At 34.8% G+C, this 26,541-nt stretch overlaps 1 protein-coding gene across 3 annotated transcripts in view; it reads left to right on the plus strand.

The window, feature by feature from the left end:
* Positions 1-247: 247 nt before the first annotated feature.
* LOC138702989 (titin homolog) overlaps positions 248-26,541 on the plus strand; it is a 914,774-nt gene continuing 888,480 nt past the window's right edge. For 2 of the 3 annotated variants that reach the window (XM_069830459.1, XM_069830463.1), the window contains exons 1-2: positions 248-411; positions 10,849-11,014. In XM_069830459.1, the coding sequence (XP_069686560.1) occupies positions 393-411; positions 10,849-11,014 (185 nt within the window). In that variant the 5' untranslated portion in view covers positions 248-392. The remainder of the gene's footprint in view (positions 412-10,848; positions 11,015-26,541) is intronic. The other variant, XM_069830460.1, reaches the window with a different exon arrangement.

Here is a 26,541-nt window from a genome sequence, read left to right on the forward strand (position 1 = left end):
GTTTCAGTATTTTGTTTTGGCTCACTATTTTTGCGATCCCGCGAATGCCATCGCTTAACGTACTCCGATTCTCGTTAAATGTTAACATCCTCCCCACTTCGTCGCACTTGGGAGATATTTTGGCTTTTCGCACCTAGCGTTGGAATGTTTCAAAATGACGTCACCAGACGCCGCCACGCGCCTGCGCGGGGTATCCTCACAGTTTTAGCTCAAGCTCGTCGCTAGGCGCCACCGTCGTCGTCGTCGTTGCTCTGTTGTGGACGGATGGACGGTGGTGCGCGTGGTGTGGTGGTGTGTGCGTGTGTGTGATGTTCCACGGGACAGCTGTTAGCACTCTTCTTCTTCTTCTACTGCTTTCTTCTGCAACTTCTGTTGACCCCTGACCCCGCACCATGACTATAGTCACTGCAGGTAAAGGCGATGTTCTTTGCTTCTTTTTTTTTCAATTATTCTCGATCTGGTAGGCAGAATCGTTGCCAAGACATGACTCTATCATGTGCCTACACGGTCCCGGCCAAACAAAAATAGACAACCACAGATTACTGGCTTTTACCGTGACATTGATGCATTCGATCGCTTCATAGCGCACTGTCTAGAACCTTAAATGTAAATATGATGCCTCATCGTGAGTCACGACTGATATGCAGCGTTTCTAATCTCGGGGATTCCCACAATTTTTCGGCTGTCTTCAGAGCGTACGTCACATTCTTTCCCTACAGGATTAAATTAACGACTTTCGGCGCACATTATCCGTGTCGTAGATGCGGCTATAAAAGCAAATAATTTATGGAAGGACTATAAAATAGTCTCAGTTATAGAGATGACAATGTCTAGCATTTCGAAATTAAAATTTTAGCATTTAGAATTTACGCATTTAAAATCGTATAGAATCCATAATTTTTATATTCATTGTTTTGAAAGTGTTGATAAAGGAAAATATTTCAGGTCATTGTAAAATACCTGTGTACCGGCACATTTTTAACGTGGCATTTTTATTAAAACGTGTTTCACGAATAATTAACAAAATAAATTATTAATAAAAATATCAGGCTCAGATGTATGCAATGACCAAGGTGAGCAATTTTAGGCAGAATGAAAGCTTCGGTCGAGGGTTCGAGTGCCGTTTGTGATTACAGATACCTGTTTCTGACCATTGTGACGTTCTGTGTTGACTTTCGTTGTGCCCTGGAATCCCGTCATGTTTCCATTTCATATCATATCGGAAAGGCTCAAAGAATGGACAAAAAAAGTAACCTTAAAGAGGCTTAAGTGTCTTCGGTAACAAACTTACTAACTTACTTACTTACTTCCTTATGGCTTTTAAGGAACCCTCAGGTTCATTGCCTACATATTCGTTCTATAATATACGTAAAATGATATCCATGTTGCAATCATTTTATAAATGGAAGTAACAAATGGAACATACTTTTGTTTTATTTATTAATGTTTATACTCATATTAAAATTATAACTAGCATAATTGAATGATATTGGAAAATTCTCTACAAACAATATGTTAATTGGACATAATTACTGTTACTCAGTGGTGCCAACTTATAAGGGCCTGTGGGGCCAGAGCCCACCCAATGATTTGTTCTATTATTATTATTATTATTATTATTATTATTATTATTATTATTATTATTAGTTATGAGATTTATTTATTTTAACTTGTAACGCAAGTGTTTGATTTGAAAACCATTTTGGGTCCAATAAGCTATGTTAATTATCAAGGTATTTATTCTTAAGTTCGGTAAAGATGCTAGTAAAGTATAAAACAATAAATAAATACCAGCCTGAAGTCGTTCAGGCTGGTAACCCCAACCCAAAATCAAAAAAGGGTTGGGATAAGACTACCTTCAAAAAATAAATAAAATGAAAATATTCTTAATCTGCCAAAAGTACAATAAAGTATAATTATCAAAATAAGAACAATAAATAAAAAAAGTTTCTATAATAATTATAACGAAAAATAGATTCTCTCGCTATAATTATTAACACACAAATTCATAATCTCAACAAAATTAGACCAAAGGAAATTAAATCTCTACCAAACAAGTAACCTAAATTACCCCAACAAAATAAACCAGATATAGAAAATATAAATAAAAAACTTGAAAGAAATATTAATGACTGAATTATTCATCAAGAATTACCTAATAAACATAAAGGGATTAAAAAAATTAAATATATTAGGAATTTTAACATTGTAATATAACATATGATTGAAAGTAATCATTACAATAACTACGAATTATAGAAACTAAAATAGATAAACCCAAAGCACCTTCACAAACAGAAAATGTCAAAAAAACCATTCGTCGGACTTATCAAATCACAAGTGTGACAATCACAAATATGCTGTTTCTTACATAATAGATGAACGTTTTCGGTTACACTTAACCATCTTCAGATCATTAATAAACCTCAGACAACTTATATTGTAAACAAACAGTGTAGACATGGGTCTTAAATGTGAAGTAGACCTGAGTATATAATAAAATACAGTGGTGCATATGAAATCACAAGTAGAATGGGTTAAAATGTTAAACATTAGCAATAAAAGAATAAAATTGTTAAAATATGATTATTCAAACAAAATAGAACTGTGTAGACAAAGATAAAGATAGCAAATAGCAGCGTCAGTGTGGTCTTAAAAACAAATCCATTATTGTAAAATTATATAACAGGTGCAGAATGAAATTTTTTATATTTTATATGGATTTATTTGTAAGACTACACGTCCTTAGACGCTGCTATATGCTATCTTTCTCTACACAGTTCTATTTTATTTTAATAATAATGTTTTAAGAATTTTATTCCTTTATTGCTAATGTTTAACATTTTAACCCATTCTAGTTGTGATTTCATATATAACATTGTATTCTATCATATATTCAGGTGTCCACACCTGTGGAGTAACGACTAGCGCGTCTGGCCGCGAAACCAGGTGGCCCGGGTTCGATTCCCGGTTGGGGCATGTTATCTGGTTGAGGTTTTTTCCGGGGTTTCCCGTCAACCCAATATGAGCAAGTGCTGGGTGCTGGACTCATTTCACCGGCATTATCACCTTCGTCTCATTCAGACGCTAAATAACCTAAGATGTTGATAAAGCGTCGTAAAATAACCTACTAAATATATATATATATATATATATATATATATATATATATATATATATATATATATATATATACTCAGTCCTACTTCACATTTAAGACCCATATCTACACTGTTTGTTTACAATATAAGTTGTCTGTAGGTTTATTAATGATCTGAAGATGGTTCAGTGAAACCGAAAACGTTAATCTATTATGTAAAAAAACAGCATATTTGTGTTTATAATCTGACGGTCTTAACAATAAAAACCTTGAAAATTGAGCCCACTCAATGTTTTCCAAAAGTTGGAGCCACTGCGCCATTGTTATTATTGCTTTCTGTAAGAAATAAACGACAGTTACAGAATTTTATTCGAAATTTTCACTATTGGCTGGGGCAAAATTGTAAGCATTTCAAGTTGCATTGATTGTAACATTCGTTATATTTTCACGTCTGTTCTCTTGAACATTGTAAACTAAAATTACTAAGACTCTTATAACAGAGGATAACTGTACTTTTAACACAATATTGACGAAATTTAATTCGCGTTAAGCTGTCTTCTTCACACTTATATCACGAAAATATACATTTCGAAATATTATTGGGAGTGAAAGATACAGCCACAGATTACTGAGGGACTGGATATTTGTCGTTTGTTCTGTGTTGTTCTATGCTGTCTCAGCCGTGGCCCTGTACCGTGCTGATCACACAACCAGGGATGTCCGCAATGTATACCTCTCTTCTGTTGGTCCTAGGATATATCCTCCCCTACACTGCATTGACTTTCAAGTAGGTAATGAAACAAGGAGGTAAAGCAGGACAAGGAAAGGTGTGTGTTTTGATTCCAAACAACTAAAATTAAGTAACTAATGCAATACAATTAAACAAAATTGTTCTATAATAGATGCGAACACATTTTACAATCTATAAAAATGAGGTTGCTGGAATTCGACACACGCTAACTAAAACTATTTAATCGAACAGCTAGAAACGTCTATCACGGAGAACCTATGGCATTCTTTTGCATAAAGATGAAACTTTCCAACAGGGGGAAAATCCCCCCATCTCCTCGTTAATTCGTACCTTAACTATAATGGTACAACGTCAATTTCCATTATTGTTGTTGTGTTGTTATGATAGTATGATTTTTTTTACGTTTCACTGTTGGGATATTCATTTGTCATAGACAATCCCTTATCTTTTGCTTTTCGTAACAGAATTACTGAAAATATGAGCATATCCAATACACTAACGCTAAAATTCAATAAATGATACGATCTACCGCTGTGAAGTGAGGTCGCCTAGGTTCAGATCCTGGTTGGAATAAGTTACCTGATTGAGTTTTTTTCGGAGGGGGGGTTTCCATCAACCGAATAAAAGCAAATTCTGGGTAACTTTCGGCGTTGGACCCTGGAGCCTTTTCGCTGGAATTATCACTTTCATCTCATTCAGGTGCTAGATAACCATAGCAGTTGATAAAGCATAGGAAAATAACCAATTGAAAAATATATATATATATATATAAATATATATATATAATTTGAACTGGTAATGGAAATTACGGGAAAACGGCTGGACGGATTTTAATAAATGACCCCTCAATTTGAAGCTTGGAACTCAAAGTTTTTCGGAAAAATAGTAGTTTTCAGTGAAATGTCAATTTTTAAACATAACTTTCCTATTTTCCAAAATCCATCTGTCGTCAGTTTTGAGAACTAGCTAATAGCATTCACGGCCGACTTGATATTCCCTTCGCTTTTTTGTAAAGGAGAAGCGAAGCGAGCATCAAGTCAGCCGTGTCGAATTTCAGAATAAAACAAAACACATACTACAGTAAACAATAGGCTATTACATGAAGGCCATGATCTGCAAGAATGCTGACATATTTAGAGCTCAAATTAAATTGGTTATTAAAAACTTAACTTACTAAAAATAATTTACAGGTTCGATTCTGTGGTGTGTAATTTTCTGGGTACAGCTGTGTATTGGATATTAAAAACTACAAAACTTGAGGTGGTTTGATGGCATTATTACCATTAGAAATGAAATATTATTGTAGTTAATGCCATGATGTGACTATTTTTCATTAATTATACATATTAATGCTATACTGATGATATGTAAGTGAAACGTTTTCGGGTTATATAAGTAGATGCAGAGAATAACTTAAATTAGATTTTGATTTCTATATTTTACTGAGTGGCGGCTATAACTTATAGTATATATTACTGAAAGCTATAAAACAACAATTTATCACTAAGCCTCAAGGCTTTTACTCTATTGTATCATGGTACTCTTTGTCGACGGCAACCTGTAGTGGTTACAGGAAGAAATTAAATTAAATTAAATTATTAAAAATCAAGTATTTTTATAATTATTAATCAAGTGGAGTTGGGTCTTTTTCATATATTTAATGGCGGTGTGGTGTAGATATTTATATGCGTGGTTCGCTTCAGTATTGGCTCGAGAGAGAGTCTCTTTCATTGTTATGGAAGCAAATAATTTTCCGAATATCTGGTATTCTTCATTGAAAATAAATCTGAAAAATGTTTATTTGAATGTCTAATGAACTTAGTTTGCAGCATTTGCTGCACAAGCCACTAGTATATTTATATATGTGATACGTTTATAACATACCCATGCAATTTCATTTTGCTAAGATTAGCCTACATATTACGTCTATTACATTGGTACTACCTGTGATTGAGGTTCTGGCTGATATGTGTATCTATTATTAAATAAATTTTATCACGCAGTACATCTCACTTGACGATATGTGTCAGAGGAAGAACAATTATTTGTATGCATCTGAAGTCTGATTAGTGGAATATGTAGCTAATCGGCGATGTATGCATTGGAGGGGGAAAGGAACTGGCCACCTTACCCCATTATCTCCTGACTTAGTTGCCTCATGAGCGATGCCTTATTGGTGTTACTTATGAGCTGCAAACCTGTCTTCGGACAGTTGACTAAACAACAGATATAGGTATTTTATATAAACATTTATTTTGTAGGTACGTTTTAGTTAAAAAATTATTAATTTAGGATAACAGTACGTTTTTTATGATTAATAGTAGAACACTTGTATTACATCCAATTACATTATTTAATTAGTTCTATTTGATAAATAAGTAGTATTATGCAGTTTATTATAATCAAACATACAATCGTGGTAGTACAATAAAGACGTGTATAGGACAACATTCATTGAATGTAGGGCAAAAAATAATGCATCTGTGCTAAATTGGCAACAATTCTTGTTATTTCAGGCGACTTGGCTGTAGTTGTAGTTATGTTAGTATTAACAATAAATAACATTGCATCCTGGGTCGGTATTCTGGCTGAAATCGTAGCAATTATTTTGGACCTACAAAGGGAAAATTCGTTTACCTATTTTATGTTCCACATAATAACAAATGAACCGGCAGATATCTGAAATCACAATGAGAGTAAGACGTTAGAGAGTAAGATATTACTGACAATTAATTCTTTTTAAAATTTGTTTTCTATTTTCTAGAAGACTTTTGGAATGGTTAAAACACGTGACCAGATATCAACGGTTGTAATTCTTCTGGCGCACTTACTGTGTAAAGTAAAGAAATATCATCAGGATAAACTGTTACGGATGATAGGCGAGTTAAGGGGAGAGGATGGTATTTTTTGGTGAAAAAATGAGTACATTTTCAAAAAAAAAATTCTTTAAAATACTCTGTGACATGTGTGGAATGCATAGCATAACATTTTGTGGGTATTTGTGTCCTTATCGGATGTTGAGTCGCCATTTTTAAACTTCCTGCATTATGGATTTTTAATTCACTCGCCCACTTTTATTATTGTTCCCGGTAAATTAAATTTTCAAAAAAAAAATCTTTAAAATACCCTTTGATAGGGTAAACTAGGGTCTGTTGGACAGTCGGGCATGTTGGACACTCCGTACTTTAACGTGTTACCTCGCCACTTGAGGGCACCACATTCTGCTAGAAGTCAATGACGGAAGTAGGCACGAGTGGAGCTACTTCCGTCATTGACTTCTAGCAGAATGTGGTGCCCTCAAGTGGCGAGGTAACACGTTAAAGTACGGAGTGTCCAACATGCCCGACTGTCCAACAGACCCTAGTTTACCCTATGTGTGGAATGCATTGCATAACATTTTGTGGGTATTTGTGCCCTTATCGGATGTTGAGACGTCATTTTTAAAGTTCCTGTGCTATAGATTTTTAAATCACACACCCGCTTTTATCAGTTTCCAGTAACTTCATTTTTTGTTGCTACATTGCCAGACAAAAATGGATATAATTTCTGAACTATTAAAGATACATGCATGAAATTTAGAACACACATTCTTTAGACTATTAGGAAACTTTTCTCTGTAACAGAATTTTGTTAATTGATTCCATTTTAAAAATACGTCCGTTTGTTTGCAAGAAAGGAAATCAGAAAATTGTTATTAAATTTTAATTGTTTATTTTACAAACGTAGGGACTAATATCAAAATTCTGTTACAGACAGTTTGTAGAACATGCTTTTGCAAATACATTGCAAAAACCTGTTTGAACCTATCTTTAAAAACGGTTTAGATATATCGGTTTAAGTTCAATCCTGCATTGGGTATATATTTTTTTTTTCAAATTTGGGCCCCCAAATAATTTTTTTTAAATATTTTTATTTGGTTGAGTTGCCACAGCTATGAGCTCTCTACATACAAAAAAATTAATATTTTACACCAAATAGGAAACAAGTTTAAAAAAATACCATTCTCTCCCCTTAAGACGAGTATACTCTGTAATTTTAATTTATAAATACATTTTACATTTTTTGCTTATGCTGTCTGTATTTATCTATTTTTTATTTTTTTGTTTTTCACTTAAAATTAAATTATGGTTTTCGAATATAGACTACGACTACACTGTAAAAAAACTAAACCTAACCACGAGTTTAACTCAACGTGCAGTGTTACAGAGTCTCGGTTAAGTTAAACCGTAGTGGAATACGATTGGTATTACTGCTAGGAAAGAAAAGAAGACGATCGCAACTGTTTAATTATATTATTGATTTAAAATAGCCGACGTTCGTGGAGAATCTTCATTAAGAAACATCTTTGTTCTTCGACATCAGAGAGAGTATCATAAAAAAACCTAGAGAGGGCCAATACCGCGTACTTCAGTATGCTTGTCAGACTTAACCTCAACTAGTTTCTTAATGCTGGCTATCAACGTTATACTCCCAAACACAGTGCAGCCAAACTAACCTTGCATGATCATCCGCGACGTAATTCCATATAGAATCAACTGAGTAATGAAGTAATAATATTAGAGTGCGTATTTTATGTGTTGTCTATAATATTTATGAAATAGAATTCAGTCAAACAATAAAGTTATTTTTATGAGTCTAGTAAAGTAGGTAAGTTAATATTATTAGTGTGTTTATAAATCAGGCCCGATAGTAAATTTTACCAGGAGACTGTCTGCCACACACAGTACAATGCGCAATAGATTTATGGTAGATTTACGGACACCTTCGAAATCTTCCATCGTTTTCAGTATCCTACTACCAGAGGAAAAATAGTGCAGCGTAACTAGTAACTGATGAGAGATTCAACAGAATGTTTTCAAAAATAAAAAACAAATCATTTACCTTTTCAAATAATCTTTAAATTCAAACCCTAAAACACATATTTTTGCACTTTCTCGTTTTTCTGTTGCATGTTGTATCGGAGTTTCAATTTTTCGAAACAAGGTTAGGACTATAAGTCTATTTCTGAAGGTTAGAACTGTCTGCTTCGAAAGCCTCGATCTGTTTTAAAACTTATGTTCATTAATGTATAGGGTAAACTAGGGTCTGTTGGACAGTCGGGCATGTTGGACACTCTGTACTTTAACGTGTTACCTCGCCACTTGTGGGCACCAGATTCTGCTAGAAGTCAATGACGGAAGTAGACACGAGTGGGGCTACTTCCGTCATTAACTTCTAGCAGAATGTGGTGCCCACAAGTGGCGAGGTAACACGTTAAAGTACAGAGTATCGAACATGCCCGACTGTTCAACAGACCCTAGTTTAACCTATTTTAAAGTGGTGCACTCTATTTCGAAAAATTTTTGGCCGCCATGTAATATTAATCACTCACATATAGTAACTCATAAGTTCTTGGAAAACATCTGCAATATCCATGTGTATTGCGGGAACCGCCATCTTGCAATGTTGAGCCTTGAACTGCAATTTAAACGGCAGAAAACTGCCGATTAAGTTAAACTCAAATTAACTCAAGATTAACTGGTAGTTAAGGTTTATAATACGAAACAGAACGAAAAACTTCAGTTTAAACTGAACGTAAGGTTTAAATGGCGTTTATAATACCGGCCCTGAGTGAGAGAAGTTTAGAGGAGGGAGAGTGGGAGAATAGAATGAGTGGCGAGTGGTTATAAATTCTTGAAATGGATACAGGAAGGTGTCAAAGACATTGTAAACCTGTGAAATAAATAAATGAAAAAAAATCAATCAATCAAAATAAAACTAGGTTATATTGGTTCGTGTTGTTAGACGTGTTATTAAAATCAATCTGAAGGTTTTAAATTTGCAATAGTAATATGCGTTACAAGAGCGGTATGTTGAAGTTTTCATGTTCGAGGAAAAGTTTGAAAAAGCGAAACGTAGTTGAGCTTTTTTAATTTCCGAGAATTGAAAGAAAACATACCGCTCGTGTATCGTACATTATTTTGTGCGAAGATCGTTTATTACATACCTCAAAGAGAAATTTCTAATTAGTTGCAATGAAATCTCCATCTTGGTTTCTGTTCAATGACGGCAAATTTGCAAAACAAAAATATCTATCTTCAACATTGTTGCTTTAAAATGTTTTCTGTGTTTACTTTACTCCAGCAGGCCGTGATATACGTCTGTCTTTTTTTCCCCCCAGTCTATGATGAGTCTGGAATCTTGTTGATTTTTTCACGGCTTCCTTAATGTTAGTTGCATCACGAATGTAGTAACTTTAGTGGAGTTGTAGAGTTTACTTAATGTTTGCAAATATTTAAAAACAATAATTAAGAGTGCAATTTAGGTGAAATTGCAGTGGTAAGTTTCCAATTTATAATTATTACTATATTGAACGTCTCTAAAAATAATATGTTAAAAGCCTAAAGCAGTGAAATGAATATGACGCTTAAGCGGTAAGAAGAGGGAAATTGTTATGTGCGTTAGGTTGGGAATACTGAATGTGGAATTTTAGACTTTCCGCGGATTGGTTTTGTGCGGAAACCAAGCAAATACGCACGATCTCGCACAAAAGTAATAAGTGTTCTAGAAAATACAGAGGGTAGAATGTAAACAAGATGATTCTCATAGTTTGGCTGGCGCCGACGAATAACGCCCACTCATCCCGCTTACTGCACAATTATTGCTCAACCGAAAGTGTAACACGATCATAGGACAGCATGCCGTATCTTTCATACACAGTGTCGTCTCCTTTATCAATTACAAGAAAACCTAATGTGTGCCGGAAGAAACAGAGTCGCGGCATGAATTGATGGGGGACAGGTGGAGCTGATTATGAAGCCTTCGGAATGGCTTGTACGACGAGACTGTTCGGCCGAGCTGTATGTCGCGACTGTGGCGGCCACCCGACCGAGTTTTTAGTTATATTTTTAGCCATGCATGTAGTTGCTTCAGTCAATGGTTTCACTAGCAAACACTTCAACCCGGTGGTACTGGATGAGGTTGTAAAATAGTTTTTATTTCCTGTTCTTGTCTTCAGAAGGAATGGAAAGGAAGCCCAGCGCCGCCACCGGTGGTGCTGGCAACCTTCAGCCTCCGAGTTTCGTGGGGGAAGCCCAACAATGCGTTACGGCGCGCGAGGGAACTGACGTCACCATAACAATAGAGCTGTCACCTAACGGAGGTGCTCCCACGGGTTTCAGCTGGTAAGTGAAATTATTTATTTTTCAGTAGGTTTTTTACGACTCTTTATCAACGTCTAAGGTTATTTGGCTAAAGATACTAATGCCGGTGAAATGAGTCCGGAGTCCAGCACCGAAACTTACCCAGCATTTGCTCACATTGGGTAACTTGCCCCGGCCAGGGATCGAACCTGGGCCACCTGATTTCACGGCCAGACGCCCTAACCGTTACTACACAGATGTGGACCAAGTGAAATTCTTCAATTAGTGTTGTTAACTCTAGCAATGCCAAATTATTTTAAATAACATGCAGTACCAAGGGGGGGGGGAGGTACTTTGTGACCATTACAGAAATGTTTAATTTTGAACAATTTCTTGGCATTTTTAATCAGCAAATAGTATGTACTAAAATAAAGGAGAAAAATTGAAATGTCATTGTAAATTTTCGAACAATTGCTTCAATATAACAGTCAGGAAAATGTTATGCATCACTTTCTTCACACCCTACTCATATAGAACAGACCACAGTTTTATTGCTTAACTAGCCGTACCCGTGTGCTCAGCTGCACCCGTTAGAAATAAATATAAAGTAATTACATAATCAAAATAGGACATTTGATCCAGGGAACATTCGTGTTTGATAGAAGGATAACTCGTTTAATATGTTACTTAATTTAAATTACATCCAAATAATTAAAATGCGATCATTTTGGTCCAGAGACACTCATTTGGTGCAATGACAATTCCTTCAACATGTTTCTTAATTTTTATTACATGCAACCATAGTTTAATGAAGATTGACATTATTTAGATTTAATGTGTATATTTTATTTTACTTGTTATAGGTTTCCATTGAATTATGGTAAGAACTTAATTTTAACCCTTGTTTTCTACGTATTCAGTAAATGGCGCTTGGCCCACTATGGTTCTGAACCCTTCAAATAACTTAAATTATATTATATAATATTACATATTATATTATATTATATTATATTATATTATATTATATTATATTATATTATATTATATTATATTATATTATATTATATTATATCATATCAGCAGTTACTGTAATAACATTATAGCATTATGTACATCTAGAGAAACTATACTTTCCAATGGTGACATAATAATTAATATACAAATCGGTTAATTTAGCTTCCTATATTACTTCATACAAACACAGAAATATTCTCTGTAGGCTAACTTTCATAGCTTTCGATTGTTGCTGTCCAAGGCCCCTTATAGACGAAGTCATTTGTTTTTCAATTCCTTACACGGCCTTAGAGGCAGTTATTTTAATTTTAAAACTCATTTATCTCATTAAATATCAGTCATATCAAAATTTTTCAAGGAATAAAACTTATCGCAAATTATGTTTAAAGAAACTTTTGTTATGTAACATTTTTCACAAAAACCAATAATAAGAGAGATATTTCGATTTATTTAATTCAGGCCCCCTTATAACCCCTCTTTTAAATAATGTATTTGGAATGCCATATAGCCTAAAATCTAAGTTGCAATGAACCTAATTTATATTCCACTTTTCATCGAAATCTGTTCAGCCATTTTCGCGTGAAAAGGTAACAAATATACAGACAGACATACAAACAAAAATTTCAAAAAAGCGATTTTCGGTTTCAGGATGGTTAATTATATATGCTAGGACCAATCATTTTTGGAAAATCGAAAATTACCAGAAAAATTTCGGCTACAGATTTATTATTAGTATAGATTTTGAACATTTTTTTTAAATTCATAATTAGCAAATGGTATGTAGGTCTACTATAATAAAATACAAAAATTGAAATTTCAAAATATATTTTCGAACAATTATTTGAAGGAGGGGGGATTTTTTCCTCCACTTGACATATTTTCGTATTTTAGTAAAACTATCAATGAAAACAATTCAACAGTAACACTATAATATAAGAAATCATAAGTGACAATAAATAATAATTTTTTTCATATCTTTTATATATAAACTACACATTTAAAATATAAATTTTGGAAAAGGTGAGCACAAAGTACCCCCCCTCCCCCGTTGGTATTGCTAGGGTTAAGTGCACGATTATCAACATTGAACATAACAGTTCATGCTGTATCTTGCAAGAAATTGGTGTTGATTTATTGATGAGTAGGTAAAAGTAATTCTGATAATGAGTCTGGTAATATTATCGGTCTTAGGTCTACAGAAGCTTTTTTTTTTCTTTAAAGAAATTTGTGTTACTGCACGAAATCGATAACGAAATCATTGGAATGACAATTTGACAATTATTATTATTATTATTATTATTATTATTATTATTATTATTATTATTATTATTATTATTATTATTATATTATTACTTACTTAGGCTACTTACTTACTTACTGGATTTTAAGAAACCCGCAGGTTCATTGCCGCCCTCACATATGCCCGCCATTGGTCCCTATCCTGAGCAAGACCAATCCAGTCTCTATCATCATATCCCACCTCCCACAAATCCATTTTAATATTATCCTCCCATCTACGTCTCGGCCTCCCCAAAGGTCTTTTTCCCTCCGGCCTCCCAACTAACACTCTATATGCATTTCTGGATTCGCCCATACGTGCTACATGCCCTGCCCATCTCAAACGTCTGGATTTAATGTTCCTAATTATGTCTGTTGAAGAATACAATGCATGCAGTTCTGTGTTGTGTAACTTTCTCCATTCTCCTGTAACTTCATCCCTCTTAACCCCAAATATTTTCCTAAGCACCTTATTCTCAAACACCCTTAACCTATGTTCCTCTCTCAAAGTGAAAGTCCAAGTTTCACAACCATAAAGAACAACCGGTAATATAACTCTTTTATAAATTCTAACTTTCAGATTTTTTGACAGCAGAATTATTATTATTATTATTATTATTATTATTATTATTATTATTATTATTATTATTATTATTATATTAGACGGGACTCGTTAGATGAAACGCCAGATTTCAGAAATTTTACTTATTTTTTTTTTATTTTTTTTTATTTTTTTTTATTTTACTATTATTTACTGTGCTGTACAACAGCCAGTGGCCAATAACAGTCACAAAGCATAATTACAATATGAAAAAATTGATGACAAAATAATAAAAAAATGCATAAAAATAATTATTACACATAAAGACAATTACAATTAATGACAATAATGACGATGAGTGGACAAAATAATGAATGACTTTAAAATACATAATCAAGAATACTATGAGAATAATAGTGATGATACAATGATAATTATATATAATGTCTGAAAGAATACGTAAATGATAAATTATTGCCAAGAGCAAACTATGTCTATACATTGAAAGGATCGAACTCGCAGCCATGAATGTTGGCATTCTTAATGCATCTGAAGACTGGTGAAACAAATTTTGAATTTCCATTATAGAAAAGTTTGTGGGTTCTCATATCTTTCGTTGGAATACGTAAGATAATATTATTTAAGAAGGAGTCACAGGATATATCTCCTTTGAGGACCTTAAAAAACAACAGATAATCTAGCTCATGGCGTCTAGCAAATAGGTAACGAACTTCCATTAAATTGGAGTCACAAAAAATTGGTTATATCAATGCCAAGAAGATGGTGTACTCTAACAGATACAAAGTACTAAGAACCTGCAAATAATAATGAATTTTAGTTAACCTTTTGAATGTGATTTTTCTTCGTTCATAATTATAATTTATGCTTTGTTTATTAAATCTGAATCAAAACATAATATTTGCTTATAGAATATCGTCTAATAAACAATTTATTGTCATTAATATCGCGAAAATTTATACTTGAAAAAAAAAGCGTAGAAATACTCTTTTATCCACAGCATCATATACAAAAATATCCACTGTTATAATGGATATTGAGATAGAAATAGTTCCATTATTGGCCTTATGATGACCTTATTGATGATTAGGGCTAGGATTTTGATGAAATTGCATCTTTTTTCTAGTAAGCCAGAAACATTGCTGCTTTAGTATTTATATGTTATGTGATAAACTGAGTGTTTTAAGACTTATTTGTTAGGGCATTTTTTTTGCATTTTTTGCCTCTTACAACTCATAAGAGCATCTTTTGTTTTATTCGGACATTTTTGAGGCATTTTAATTTAATTTTGGCCATAAATCCTCATTATTAATATAAAATAATGTTTATTTTCTTTGATATTTTGTCTATATATTTTGTCCATTAATACCCATTATTCTTTTAATTGGTTATTTAACGACGCTGTATCAACTACGAGGTTATTTATCGTCGATGGAATTGGTGATAGTGATATGATATTTGGCGAGATGAGGTAGAGGATTTGCTATAGATTACCTGACATTTGCCTTACAGTTGAGAAATACCTCGGAAAAATCCAATCAGATAATCAGCCCAAGCGGGAATCGAACCCGCGACCGAGCGCAACTCCGGATTGGCTGGCAAGCTCCTTAACCGACCAAGCTACGCCGGTGGCTAATACTCATTATCAGGGAACGGATTTATATGGACTAAAAATATATGAAATATGTAAATATATATGTAGTTATTTTTACCAAAATATGGAATTAAATATGGATTTTTACCAAAATATGGAATTAAATATGGACTTAAAATTATAAAAAAATGACTATGTACGTTAAATATTGGTACATTTTAATCAAACTAAACAAAAAATATAATGGACGTACCTTATCTTCCAATGTAGTTTCAACAAAACACAATTTTTATTGTCTGTTACCATAACAATAGGTTACAAACATTTCCTTCAAGTGCTGAAAAGTGAATCTTCTTCTATTGTCTCTGAGGATAGATTTATACTGACTAAAAGAGCGTTCGACGTCACAAGAAGTAACTGGTACATAATTCAATTTCACAATGTCTGCTGGGGATAAGTCCAAGTTAATCTTCACTGTTGATTCACCACTCATCACAGCAACAACCTTTTGTAGTTCTTCATATCCAGGGTTTTTTGAAAGTACAGTGTCCACCTTAGCTCTTACTGCATCTGCAACTTTACCTCTACCACGATTCAGTTGTTCCACAGTACTATTTATAATTTCAAAACTTTCAGATAGTGAAAGGTGCCTATTTTGGAGACTTTTGAGCGTTTTTATGATGCATGAAAATGTATGCTGAATGTGAGCTAAGTCATTCTTCACACTTATGTCACAGGTAACTGTTTTCGCAGTATCAATTGAGACTGCATCTTCAGAGTCCAATGCAAGGAGAACATTGTTAATAGAGTCTATATGTTCGGCATAATATTCAACTGCTTCTAGCCATGTACCCCATCTAGTTAAAATTGGCTTTGGTGGCAATGGAATTTCAGGGTACATTTCTTTCAACACGTTAACTCTACTGGGAGCTTTGAGAAATACTTTTTTCACTGATGAAATCAACAAATCTACTTTAGGGAAATTGTCTCTGACCACTTCTGCCACACGATGAAATGCATGCGCCACACAAGTAAAATGAGTCAATTTAGGATATACAACAGATAATGCTTGTCCAGCTTTGACCATATAAGGGGCAGCATCGCTAATAAAGAATAACACATTATCGTACATAATACCCTTTGGCCACAGGATACCCATAGCTTCGTTGAACAGTTTAACTATAGTTTTGTTATTGCACTTTTCTAGAACATCACAATGTAAAAGAATTCGTTCAGAATATTGTTCACTTAACAAACCGATAACTACATTACCAACAAGTCTACCTTCTTTGTCGGGAGTCTCATCAATGGAAACCCAAATTGAACTATCTTTAATTTCATCTCTTATCTTCTGTATTGTCTCATCGTAGATGGATGGAGCATACGTCTTCCTAAGTGTTGACTCATCCGGGATTGTATGTTGAGTATATTTTTCAAGGAATTCCCTGAAGACCTTATTCTTTAGTTTGTAGAGAGGAATATCAGCAGAGATGAGAGAACGGCACAGGTCGATGTTAAACTCAGATCTTACATTCGATGTTGTTGGTTGTGTTAAAAACAATTGTCTCTGCTTGGAATTTAGTTGTTTGTTGGCCTGATGTTTACTAGTTGTAATGTGTTGTTGCACCAGGAACTTTTGTGTAGATGATACTGCACACTGACACAAATTACAAAATAATATTTTATTGTCAGTTGATAAACCATCTTCTTTAAATTCTGAAATGTAACTTGTTAGTTTTGATTTTAAATTGACTGAATGACGTACTTTTGGCATATTTACCGTCTTTATAGTATGATTTACAAAACTGAACCTATGTGTACTCTGACTGGCATTTAACTGTTGAGCTGCACAACTGAAGTCTGTTAAAAATTTTAAATTAAATTAATACAGTTTTGTAACTTACTTTCCCATTGTTGATAGGACTGCTAATTTTCAAATAACTCTGATGTTAAAGGGATTACTGAACATGTGTTTAAATCTCTATTTTTGAAATGTATTTTTAAAAGTTAATGGAATTTTGTTTTGTTTTATTGTTAAACCTAATATAATATGGACTGTTTTATATGAAATATGGAAAATATATGGAAATTAACGAAAATATGTACTAAACTCTAAAATATGGAAAAATATGGAAAATAAAAGTAGGATTTTTCAACCCTACACATTGTGAAACATAAAGATAATGCAAAATATAAATTATATTAGCTTTATAAGTAAATATGTATTTACATATAAATCCTTTCCCTGCTCATTATTTTGTATAATATTTTAATCGTTTTTCTACACAAATATTGCCATTTTAACGTAGTACACTCCAACCACCCCTTCAATATAGACTCCTTTATACCTGCTAATTCCGGATAAGAGTGGCCTTGTGGTGGACTACATGAAAACTACATCATGTAAAATAATTAAAGTGTACCACTTAGAAAAAAATATGTAAAATTAAATAAACTTAAATGTTGATACTAGAATTTAATTTAATTACTAGTCTAAATATTAAGTAGTACAAAACCTTTTCTTAATAAGCCAATTATGTACGATCAATTTTTAGGGCATTTTAAGGGCATTTTTGAAAGATTTTTAGGTCATAAATGCATTGTTTTTAGGACATTTTTTCATGATTTATAGGTCATCAAAATCCTAGCCCTATTGATGATTATTATCGTTATAAGGGGTGTACATAGTCCACAGCGCTACGGTCGCTATTAGAACCACTTGGTCCTTCTTACAGTTTATTCCACTATCAGGAAGTTGTCTAAATGTCTGAAACTTGTGTTTTCGCACTAGACCCAAAATAAAATCAGACTTTCTAAATAACACTGTCTAACATCACAATTCCCAAAGGACGTCGCAAGGCCGTACGACATCTGGTGCCGCGATCTTAATGAGTGTTCAATCAGTCAGTGAAGCGAAGTGACCGCGCATTCCTGATCAACAAATCAGCTGAAGCGGTTGGCATGACAACACATTTCTTTTATAAATAGCTTGGCTAGGAAAAGCACAGGTCAGTTCACGAAGCAACCTGAGTTACTGATAAGTCACGCCATTCTGTTACGCAACTCAGTTTTATGTGAAAATTTTAATATTTCTATGCTACAGGGTTGTTTCCGATCTCTGATAACGAATTTGAATGACGTCATGTGCGTCAGGAATCGCACCCACAGCTGAATTGCGGCTAGAGGTGACATAGCAGTACTGTAGTTAATTGAAAATTAAAATAAGCATGTAATAAGTAGAGATGAGCTTAAACGATATTTTCAAGTATCTGTGGCAACTGTGACTGTGACAATTAAATATCTGTGACTTTTATCGGTGATTTTGTGACACCGATATTTTATATCGGTAAGTAAGCACAATATGCATGAATTACACCGATATTTTGTCACACCGATAAAAATTAACAGGAAATATTGAAGAGCAGTGAAATGTGACTACGATTTCTCTATACACGCCACACAGCAACGATTTATATGGGAAAATCCAACAAATAAATGATGTACATGTACCATTAACAAATAAATACTTACCTAACTGAACAGTAACATGTCAAAAGTTAACCTCATGTACCAAGAGGTTATATTGTAGATACTGAATCAGTTGATATTTTTTAAATGTAGTTCGGTATGGAGAAATTGAGGTTATGTGATTATCGTAATCGTTTTAAAAATTGATCCTTTTTATTGAATATAATATAATGGATAAATTATTTTAAGTCGTGCATTAACATTATAGAATAAAAATTAATGAAACATAAGTATTCGGAAAAACATTGGAAAATAACTACATAACAAAACAGTTGTTCAGACAGGATTTGATTTCTCTATACACGCCACACAGCAACGATTTATATGAGAAAATCCAACAAATAAATTATGTACATGTACCATTAACAAATAAATACTTACCTAACTGAACAGTAACATGTCAAAAGTTAACCTCATGTACCAAGAAGTTGTATTGTAGATACTGAATCAGTTGATATTTTTTAAATGTAGTTCGGTATGGAGAAATTGAGGTTATGTGATTATCGTAATCGTTTTAAAAATTGATCCTTTTTATTGAATATAATATAATGGATAAATTATTTTAAGTCGTGCATTAACATTATAGAATAAAAATTAATTAAACATAAGTATTCGGAAAAACATTGGAAAATAACTACATAACAAAACAGTTGTTCACACAGGATTTTACACAAGATTAAATATTGGTAACCAATGGTGTTATTATTTAAATCGCGTAATAACTACATCATTTATAATAAGATGGAGAAACTACCGCCAGATTGCTGTTATTGTATCATGCGCACGCGCAAACCTACGACGTAGAAGAGAAAATATCAGTCACAGAGTACTGAATACGAAGCAGATTTCGATAGCGATATTTCGTCACAGATATTTCGCGTCATCAGTCACAGGTTTATCTGTGACAAAAAAATACGTGTGACAAAATATCGGTTTGTGAAATATCGGCCATCTCTAGTAATAAGCGAGGTTTCACTATTTCCAAGAAAGGCATCTTCTGTGTACTTAATAAAATTGGTAAAGCTCGAGTGGAATAAATTTGTAATATCTCGTGGGGTGCGGCGACTTGTAACGGGGGGTGGATTTGCTTGATTTTTGCACTCTGGAATTAATCCCATCGGAGCTTTGCCAGTATTCGTACTAGGTACACACAAGATATCCACTGTTGCCAACATATCGCCCTATAATCTCGCTAACTTTTCAACAAAAAGTAGCTAAATCTCTCCAAAGTTTGTTAAAAAATCCCCAGAAATGTCGCTAAAAATTAATAATAAATATCACTGCTGATCCGGAGCTGCGTTCGGGCTTGGGTTGGATCCCCCTTTGGACTTTGGTTTCTTCGGAGGTTTTCCCCAGCCGTGGGACTGAAGCCGGATGGTCTATGGCGAGTCCTTGGCATCAACCCCTTTGATTTGATTAACTGGTTGGGTTTTTCCGAGGTTTCCCCCACCGAAAAGGCAAATGCCGGGTAATATTTTGGCGAATCCTCGGACCTCATCTCATCTTACTACATCTCGCCAAAATGTAAAAAAATTGTACAAAATTGTAAAAATTGTAGAAAATTACTAAATTGTAAAACTATAAAAATTTGTAAAAATTGTAATTGTAATATTGTAAAATGTTGACATGTTCTACATCTTAAAGCTTCATTGCTCATGTAAGATCTATGGAATAAAATAAATGAATGAATGAATGAACTAAATAAAAATAAGAAAAATATACATATGCGAGGAAAAATATCATTTCCTCGTCGTCACCCTCTCCTGCAGAGTCTGGTTGTGTTGTTGACGGCTGTGATGTTGAGGTGGAAGGTGTGGGAACAGCTGACTGTGAATACACTGCACTTGATCCAGTCATTGACACTAGGCACACTTTCTGGCAAATTGTAAGTGTGGAAATTTTCACTCAAACGTTTGACCACTATTTTTGTGAAATCTAACACTTTTTAAATCTTATATATTAAAATATATTAAAACCAGCAAAAACTACAGTCTTATTTGCTTCACACGGACTATCGGCGCAGAATTCCAAAACTCAATTGCCCTGGTCGGTTCGGAGTGGAAAATATCCGCGTTGCGGGGAAGAACCAAGAATCAGCTGGAGCTCGCGACCCGTCACGTGCCAATCAAAGTTGCCACCGTTTATCGGTGTTGGAGCAGTAGCATTGAGAGAGACCTAACCCGTGAGAATCATTGAACCAGCATCTTTCACCCCTGATCACTGATCACAAATAGGCCTATATGAGATCAGGGCCTTCACGTATGAATCATTGGACGACTCAGTCATGCACCCGTGCCTCTTCTAAAACTAAGAAGTGCACGACTTCAGTTGAATGTTTTAACTTAAAAGAAAGGAAAAAGTGGAAGAATATAAATAATCAGCAGAAAAGTCGCTAATCGTATTTAAAAAAAAAATTGTCGTCGAGACTGAATCAAAATTCCCTAGATTTAGCGACTTATCGCTAAATATGACAACACTGAAGATATCTTTCATGGAAATAATGAAACCACGTTTTTTGCAGGCTTCTATGATTTTCACGTAACTGTACTTGGCATCTGAAAGGGTTGTTATGTACCCCTCTCAAAAAGGCTCCATTTTCTTGGGCATTGCTACTGTGATACATGGTGATGCAAAAATCTAATTTCTTGTGTAATCAGCCAGTGCCAGAAATTTTAAGATTGAAAAAATTATGAGTAACTATAGTTACCACTTACTTTTTAAAAACCAGTGGCTATTTAAATTGGCTGCCTGGACTTTGACTGAGAGGCTGGATAACTGACTGGATCATTCAATTGGACACCTAAAATAAATGACTAACTACATTGACTGAAGGTTGGGCGCCTTGCTGTGACACGTCTGAGGTCGAAACCTTTTCCGTGCAGGATAATTGAAAAGACATGTGACACAGATCGTTCCTCGAACTCCGAGGGAGAAGGAGAGACTCCGTCTGCTTGCAGTGTCGTTGCACCGCGTCAAAAGCGGTGATGAGTAACACGGCAGTCATTCAGCTGGCCAGGCTTCGTTTGCGGGCAAAATATCACAACGAGCCTCTCACAGGAGCGGCGTTTACACCACTTTTGTTTATACAGAAACAAGCCTGCATTCAAGTCTGAACATGAGAGTCTTGCAAGCGTCGACACTTCCTGATTTAATAGACGACGAGTCTACAGAAATTCTGATAAAACTATTTTTATCTTCGACGCGATATTTTTTTTTTACTGCCGTTGCTTATAATTATTTTAGGTATGTTTCGGACATGCAAACAAGTATACTAATTCCCTAGAAATTTCCACAGGCTGAAGCACTTGCTGAATGCCAACCTTTCTTCAGGAGTTATAGGCCTATAAACAGAGACCGTGCCTATAGCGGTAAATACCGGTATTTTTTCGGTACTTTTCAATACCGATAAAGAATATCTAAAATCCTTAATACCGATATGACGTCAGTTTAGAACGTTTTTATTGGTATTGACGTGTATTATTGACATACCGGTATAATATCGGTAAAGAACTAACAAGGGAATGGTTTCAGCTCGAACAGGAATTTCGTATCCAAAATTTGTATACAGGCCCATCTTTACATCTCTGTAAAGCTCCCTAAAGCATTCGTTTGTGTAATGTGTGGTTTGTCTGTTAGAGCACTGTACAAGTTGAGGGGTGGGGAGAGCACTGCACAAGTTAAGGGGATGGGACACCTTCCCGTAAGCCTAGCCTAGCCTAGAAGCTAGTGCGAGTGGTGAAGTGTCTAAAGCCCATTTAAGAACATTTTTTTCCAACGTTCTGTCTGAAAATATTGCAGCTAATCAAAAGTGTACACTGTTGTGTGAGTCATTTAATGTGCACAAGGACGCAACCTTAATAAATTAATCATTCCAAGGCTAGGACATGGAATGTATGATCATTCCACCTAAAACAACTAAATATATCCAGCCTCTGAATATCTATTTCCTTAGACAATACAAAATATATGCTCGGAGGATAACAGACTGCATAAGGACTCTTGCTGAAAATCCAGAACTTAACTTGGAAAATCGAGTGTTTATAATGAAAATGCGCTCTGTTATTCATAACCAGTTGTCTGCTCCAGTATACCGCCCTATGCTTCAGTATTCCTGGCTCGTTGCGTGAATTGTGAACAAGTCTCGGACTTCAAACATGTAATTCAGGTGGCATTTGATTTTTCAGCACTGGAGTGTGGTTCAGAAGATTGTTCAGGCGTTGCTTCTGCGTGTTGTGCTTATTGCTCTGCTCCATGCTGTTTCATGCATTTTGTAGAGAATTCTCATGTACATTTTTAAAGAAGTGTATTGTCCAATACCAACCAAACGGAGAGTTACACAAATGAATGCTTTTACGGTCTTCATCACCATTATGAGGTAAGCGTCTGTACAAATTTTTAACCAAAAATTCCTGTTCGAGCCGAAACCCTTCCCTTGTAAGAAGTGAATAAAACACAAATGTGCACCCTTTACGTTTCAAGGTCGTGGTTACACAGTGCAATCGCGAGAAACAGATTGAGCATATATGTGTAACTTTAACAATATTTTGACCCGTTAGACTGACGTGAGACCTGTTTGGACTATTGGCACAAGAACACACACACAATGCCTCAGCTGCACTAAGTACAGTAACTCCTACAGTTCTAGCAGTTCCTTCTGTTGAAAGACTTTCATCATCCTTAAAATAGATAGGCTACTTTCTCACACTTGCAACTTACAGAGCGGCATCATATATATATATATATATATATATAATATTTTGGTAATTACAGATAATTATCTATAGTAATCTCAGACCTCGAGTGACATTTATTAGAACTATTTCGTGAATAAAATAAAAATATAAATAATATAGCCCTAAAATTTAGAGAGAAGAAAAGCAATATGGTAGTGAGACTAATAAGAGTAGGAGATAGTATGTAACCGTAAAAGTTATCCAATAGACTGAAAAAGTGATAAGTGAATCGAACAAGAAATAGCAAGGAGGTATCACTAACATTTGAACATTGCAATAATAATTGAGACAAATAATATAATAAGATAAAGTAGATGAGATAGTAGAAATATTAGTGAATACTAGTCAGAGATAAAATGGTTTTTAACGATAAACATAAAAGTAGGGATAACAGTAGGCCTATTGAAAGATGACAATGATAGTAGTAGAGATGGAGGAGTAGATGTAGACGTGAACGTGGCAGTATTGCATAGCATTCGGGAATTATATTGAGGGAAGATAAAGAAGGTTAAGAGTTGTAAATACTGTACATCAGAAAGGATGGCGGAAGAAATAGACAGAAGCAGAGTTAAACGTTAGATAATTGGAAGATTTGGGGAGACATAGATGATAAGAGAAATATAAAGAATATATGATGGAATGTAAGCAAGGTAGTGATGGACCTTATGCAGAAATGTGAGGGAAACCACTACCTGAAAGACGTATGATGACAATAAATATGAATATGAACATACCCAAAATTCGATAAAAAATGTTAATAATTGTATATAATAAATAATAGCCTAATAATAATCCGAGGCACGACAGTCCATGAAGGACCATGACCGACCAGCCGACTGCTGGCCTCACGTCCACATGTCGAAGCAGAGGTGGACGATCATCCAACCAGATTGAAGGTATCGTGTGGTTAGCATGATGATCCCTTCAGCCGTAATAGCTGGCTTTCGTAATCGGATTTCGCTACCTATCGTAGCTCCTCAAGTGCATCACGATGCTGGGTGGGCACCGGTCCCGTACACTGGCTGACATTTCATTTAAAAATGTCTTCCCCCATGAGGACTCGAACCAGCGCGCATTCCGTAACGCGAGTTCTAGAGAGGATGCCTTAGAGCACGACGCCACGGCGCGGGGCTTAAAATTGTTCTCACCGAGAATCGAACTCGGGTCCCAGGGCTGACAAGCCAGGTCGCTACTGACTGCTCCACCGGACAGCCAATAATTGTATATTTACGAACATTTAACCTATTCAGACATTGTGAAGTCGAAATAGATAAATAACGATTATTGCAATAAGAAAATTGAATGTTATTCAGTAATGCGAATTGAGAAAGCGAAATACAGGTTTAAAAATGTTAATTACATGTACTGCGCTTTTCTCTTGTTATTGTAACAGAAATACGTTTTCATTATCTGCTGAAATCATAATTTAATTTAAAACATTTTATAGTATAATTTCAAATAACCTGATTAATATATTAATAATTAAATGAAAAATTTATTATGAAGGAATCCACACCTGTGGAGTAACGGTTAGCGCGTCCGGCCGCGAAACCAGGTGGCCCGGGTTCGAATCCCGGTTAGGGCAAGTTACCTGGTTGAGGTTTTTTTTCTGGGGTTTTCCCCCAACCTAATATGAACAAATGCTGGGTAACTATCGGTGCTGGACCCCGGAGTCATTTCATCGGCATTATCACCTTCATCTCATTCAGACGCTTGATAAAGCGTCGTAAAATAACCTACTAAAAATTATGAAGGAATGGCATTTTTTAGATACAATGGGCATGAAATTAGAAGATGAAGATGTGGAAGTAGGATTTCGGATTTTATTTAGTACAATGCATTCATGCTCATCGATTTACGTTGAAACAGTTGGCGACACTGACGAAACAAAAGAAGGACCATGCGATAAATTTATAGTGATAAATCGAGCTGCAGAAATTATCGCGATGTATTGGTTGGAATTCAAAATTTCATTACACTTTATTGGCCGAAAATGGAATTATGTCATATAAACGAAATAGCCAGTATAATATTTTATCTTTGTACGTAGGCTAACTATAATGGGAAAGTACGTAAAATATCATTCTGCAGTAAGAAGTGATAAAAAGAAGTGAGGAGATTCGAACCGAGACCTTCACATATACTAACCCATATCGTTATGCTTTAAGATATTGTATTCGTATTCCAGCTCTTATCAAGCGATGTACAAGTGATGGACAGATAAGAAACCTGACGACACTGTTTTTTATTATTGTTTTAAAAGAATTGTTGACTCTATATTTACTCCTACAGTACAACCTATAAGTAGATATATTACGAGGAGAGAAGGTGAACTACGTCCCCATTTTTTAGACGCAAATGCATGGACTCTCCTGTCCGTATGCATCTAGCGTCCTATTGGCTACTTTCGATCGTGAGAAATTCAAGGGTTGAGACAGACGATACAGACCTACTGGTAGCAAGTGACTAGGGTGTTTAGCTGGCTCTCTGTTTTGCGCTAGTCCAGTGTAATCTTTCGAAGTTAACAGTGTTTTTCTCATCTATCTTACAAGACGGTCCTGTTACTTTATTCTAATCACGTGTTACAATTCAATTAACGTAATTTCACAATTATCGTAAGAATGGCATTTTATTAATCTTCTTTCAGGAAGACTGAAAAAAAGTATGACAGTTTCAGTATGTACTGTATGTCTACACAACTCCGAAACTTTGCGGTGAGGTAAAAACAGAATTGGGGTTTGCCTTTCCGTTTGGTTGTCAGTCTTTCGTGCCGTAGTCGTCTTCAGTGATATATAGTGGCTACCTTTGTTTATCATCTCCGATATTCTCGAGTTCACACCCAGCCGGGGGCTAAATTGTTAAC

This window comes from Periplaneta americana, chromosome 7, assembly GCF_040183065.1.
Source record: "Periplaneta americana isolate PAMFEO1 chromosome 7, P.americana_PAMFEO1_priV1, whole genome shotgun sequence".
Lineage (NCBI taxonomy): Eukaryota > Metazoa > Arthropoda > Insecta > Blattodea > Blattidae > Periplaneta > Periplaneta americana.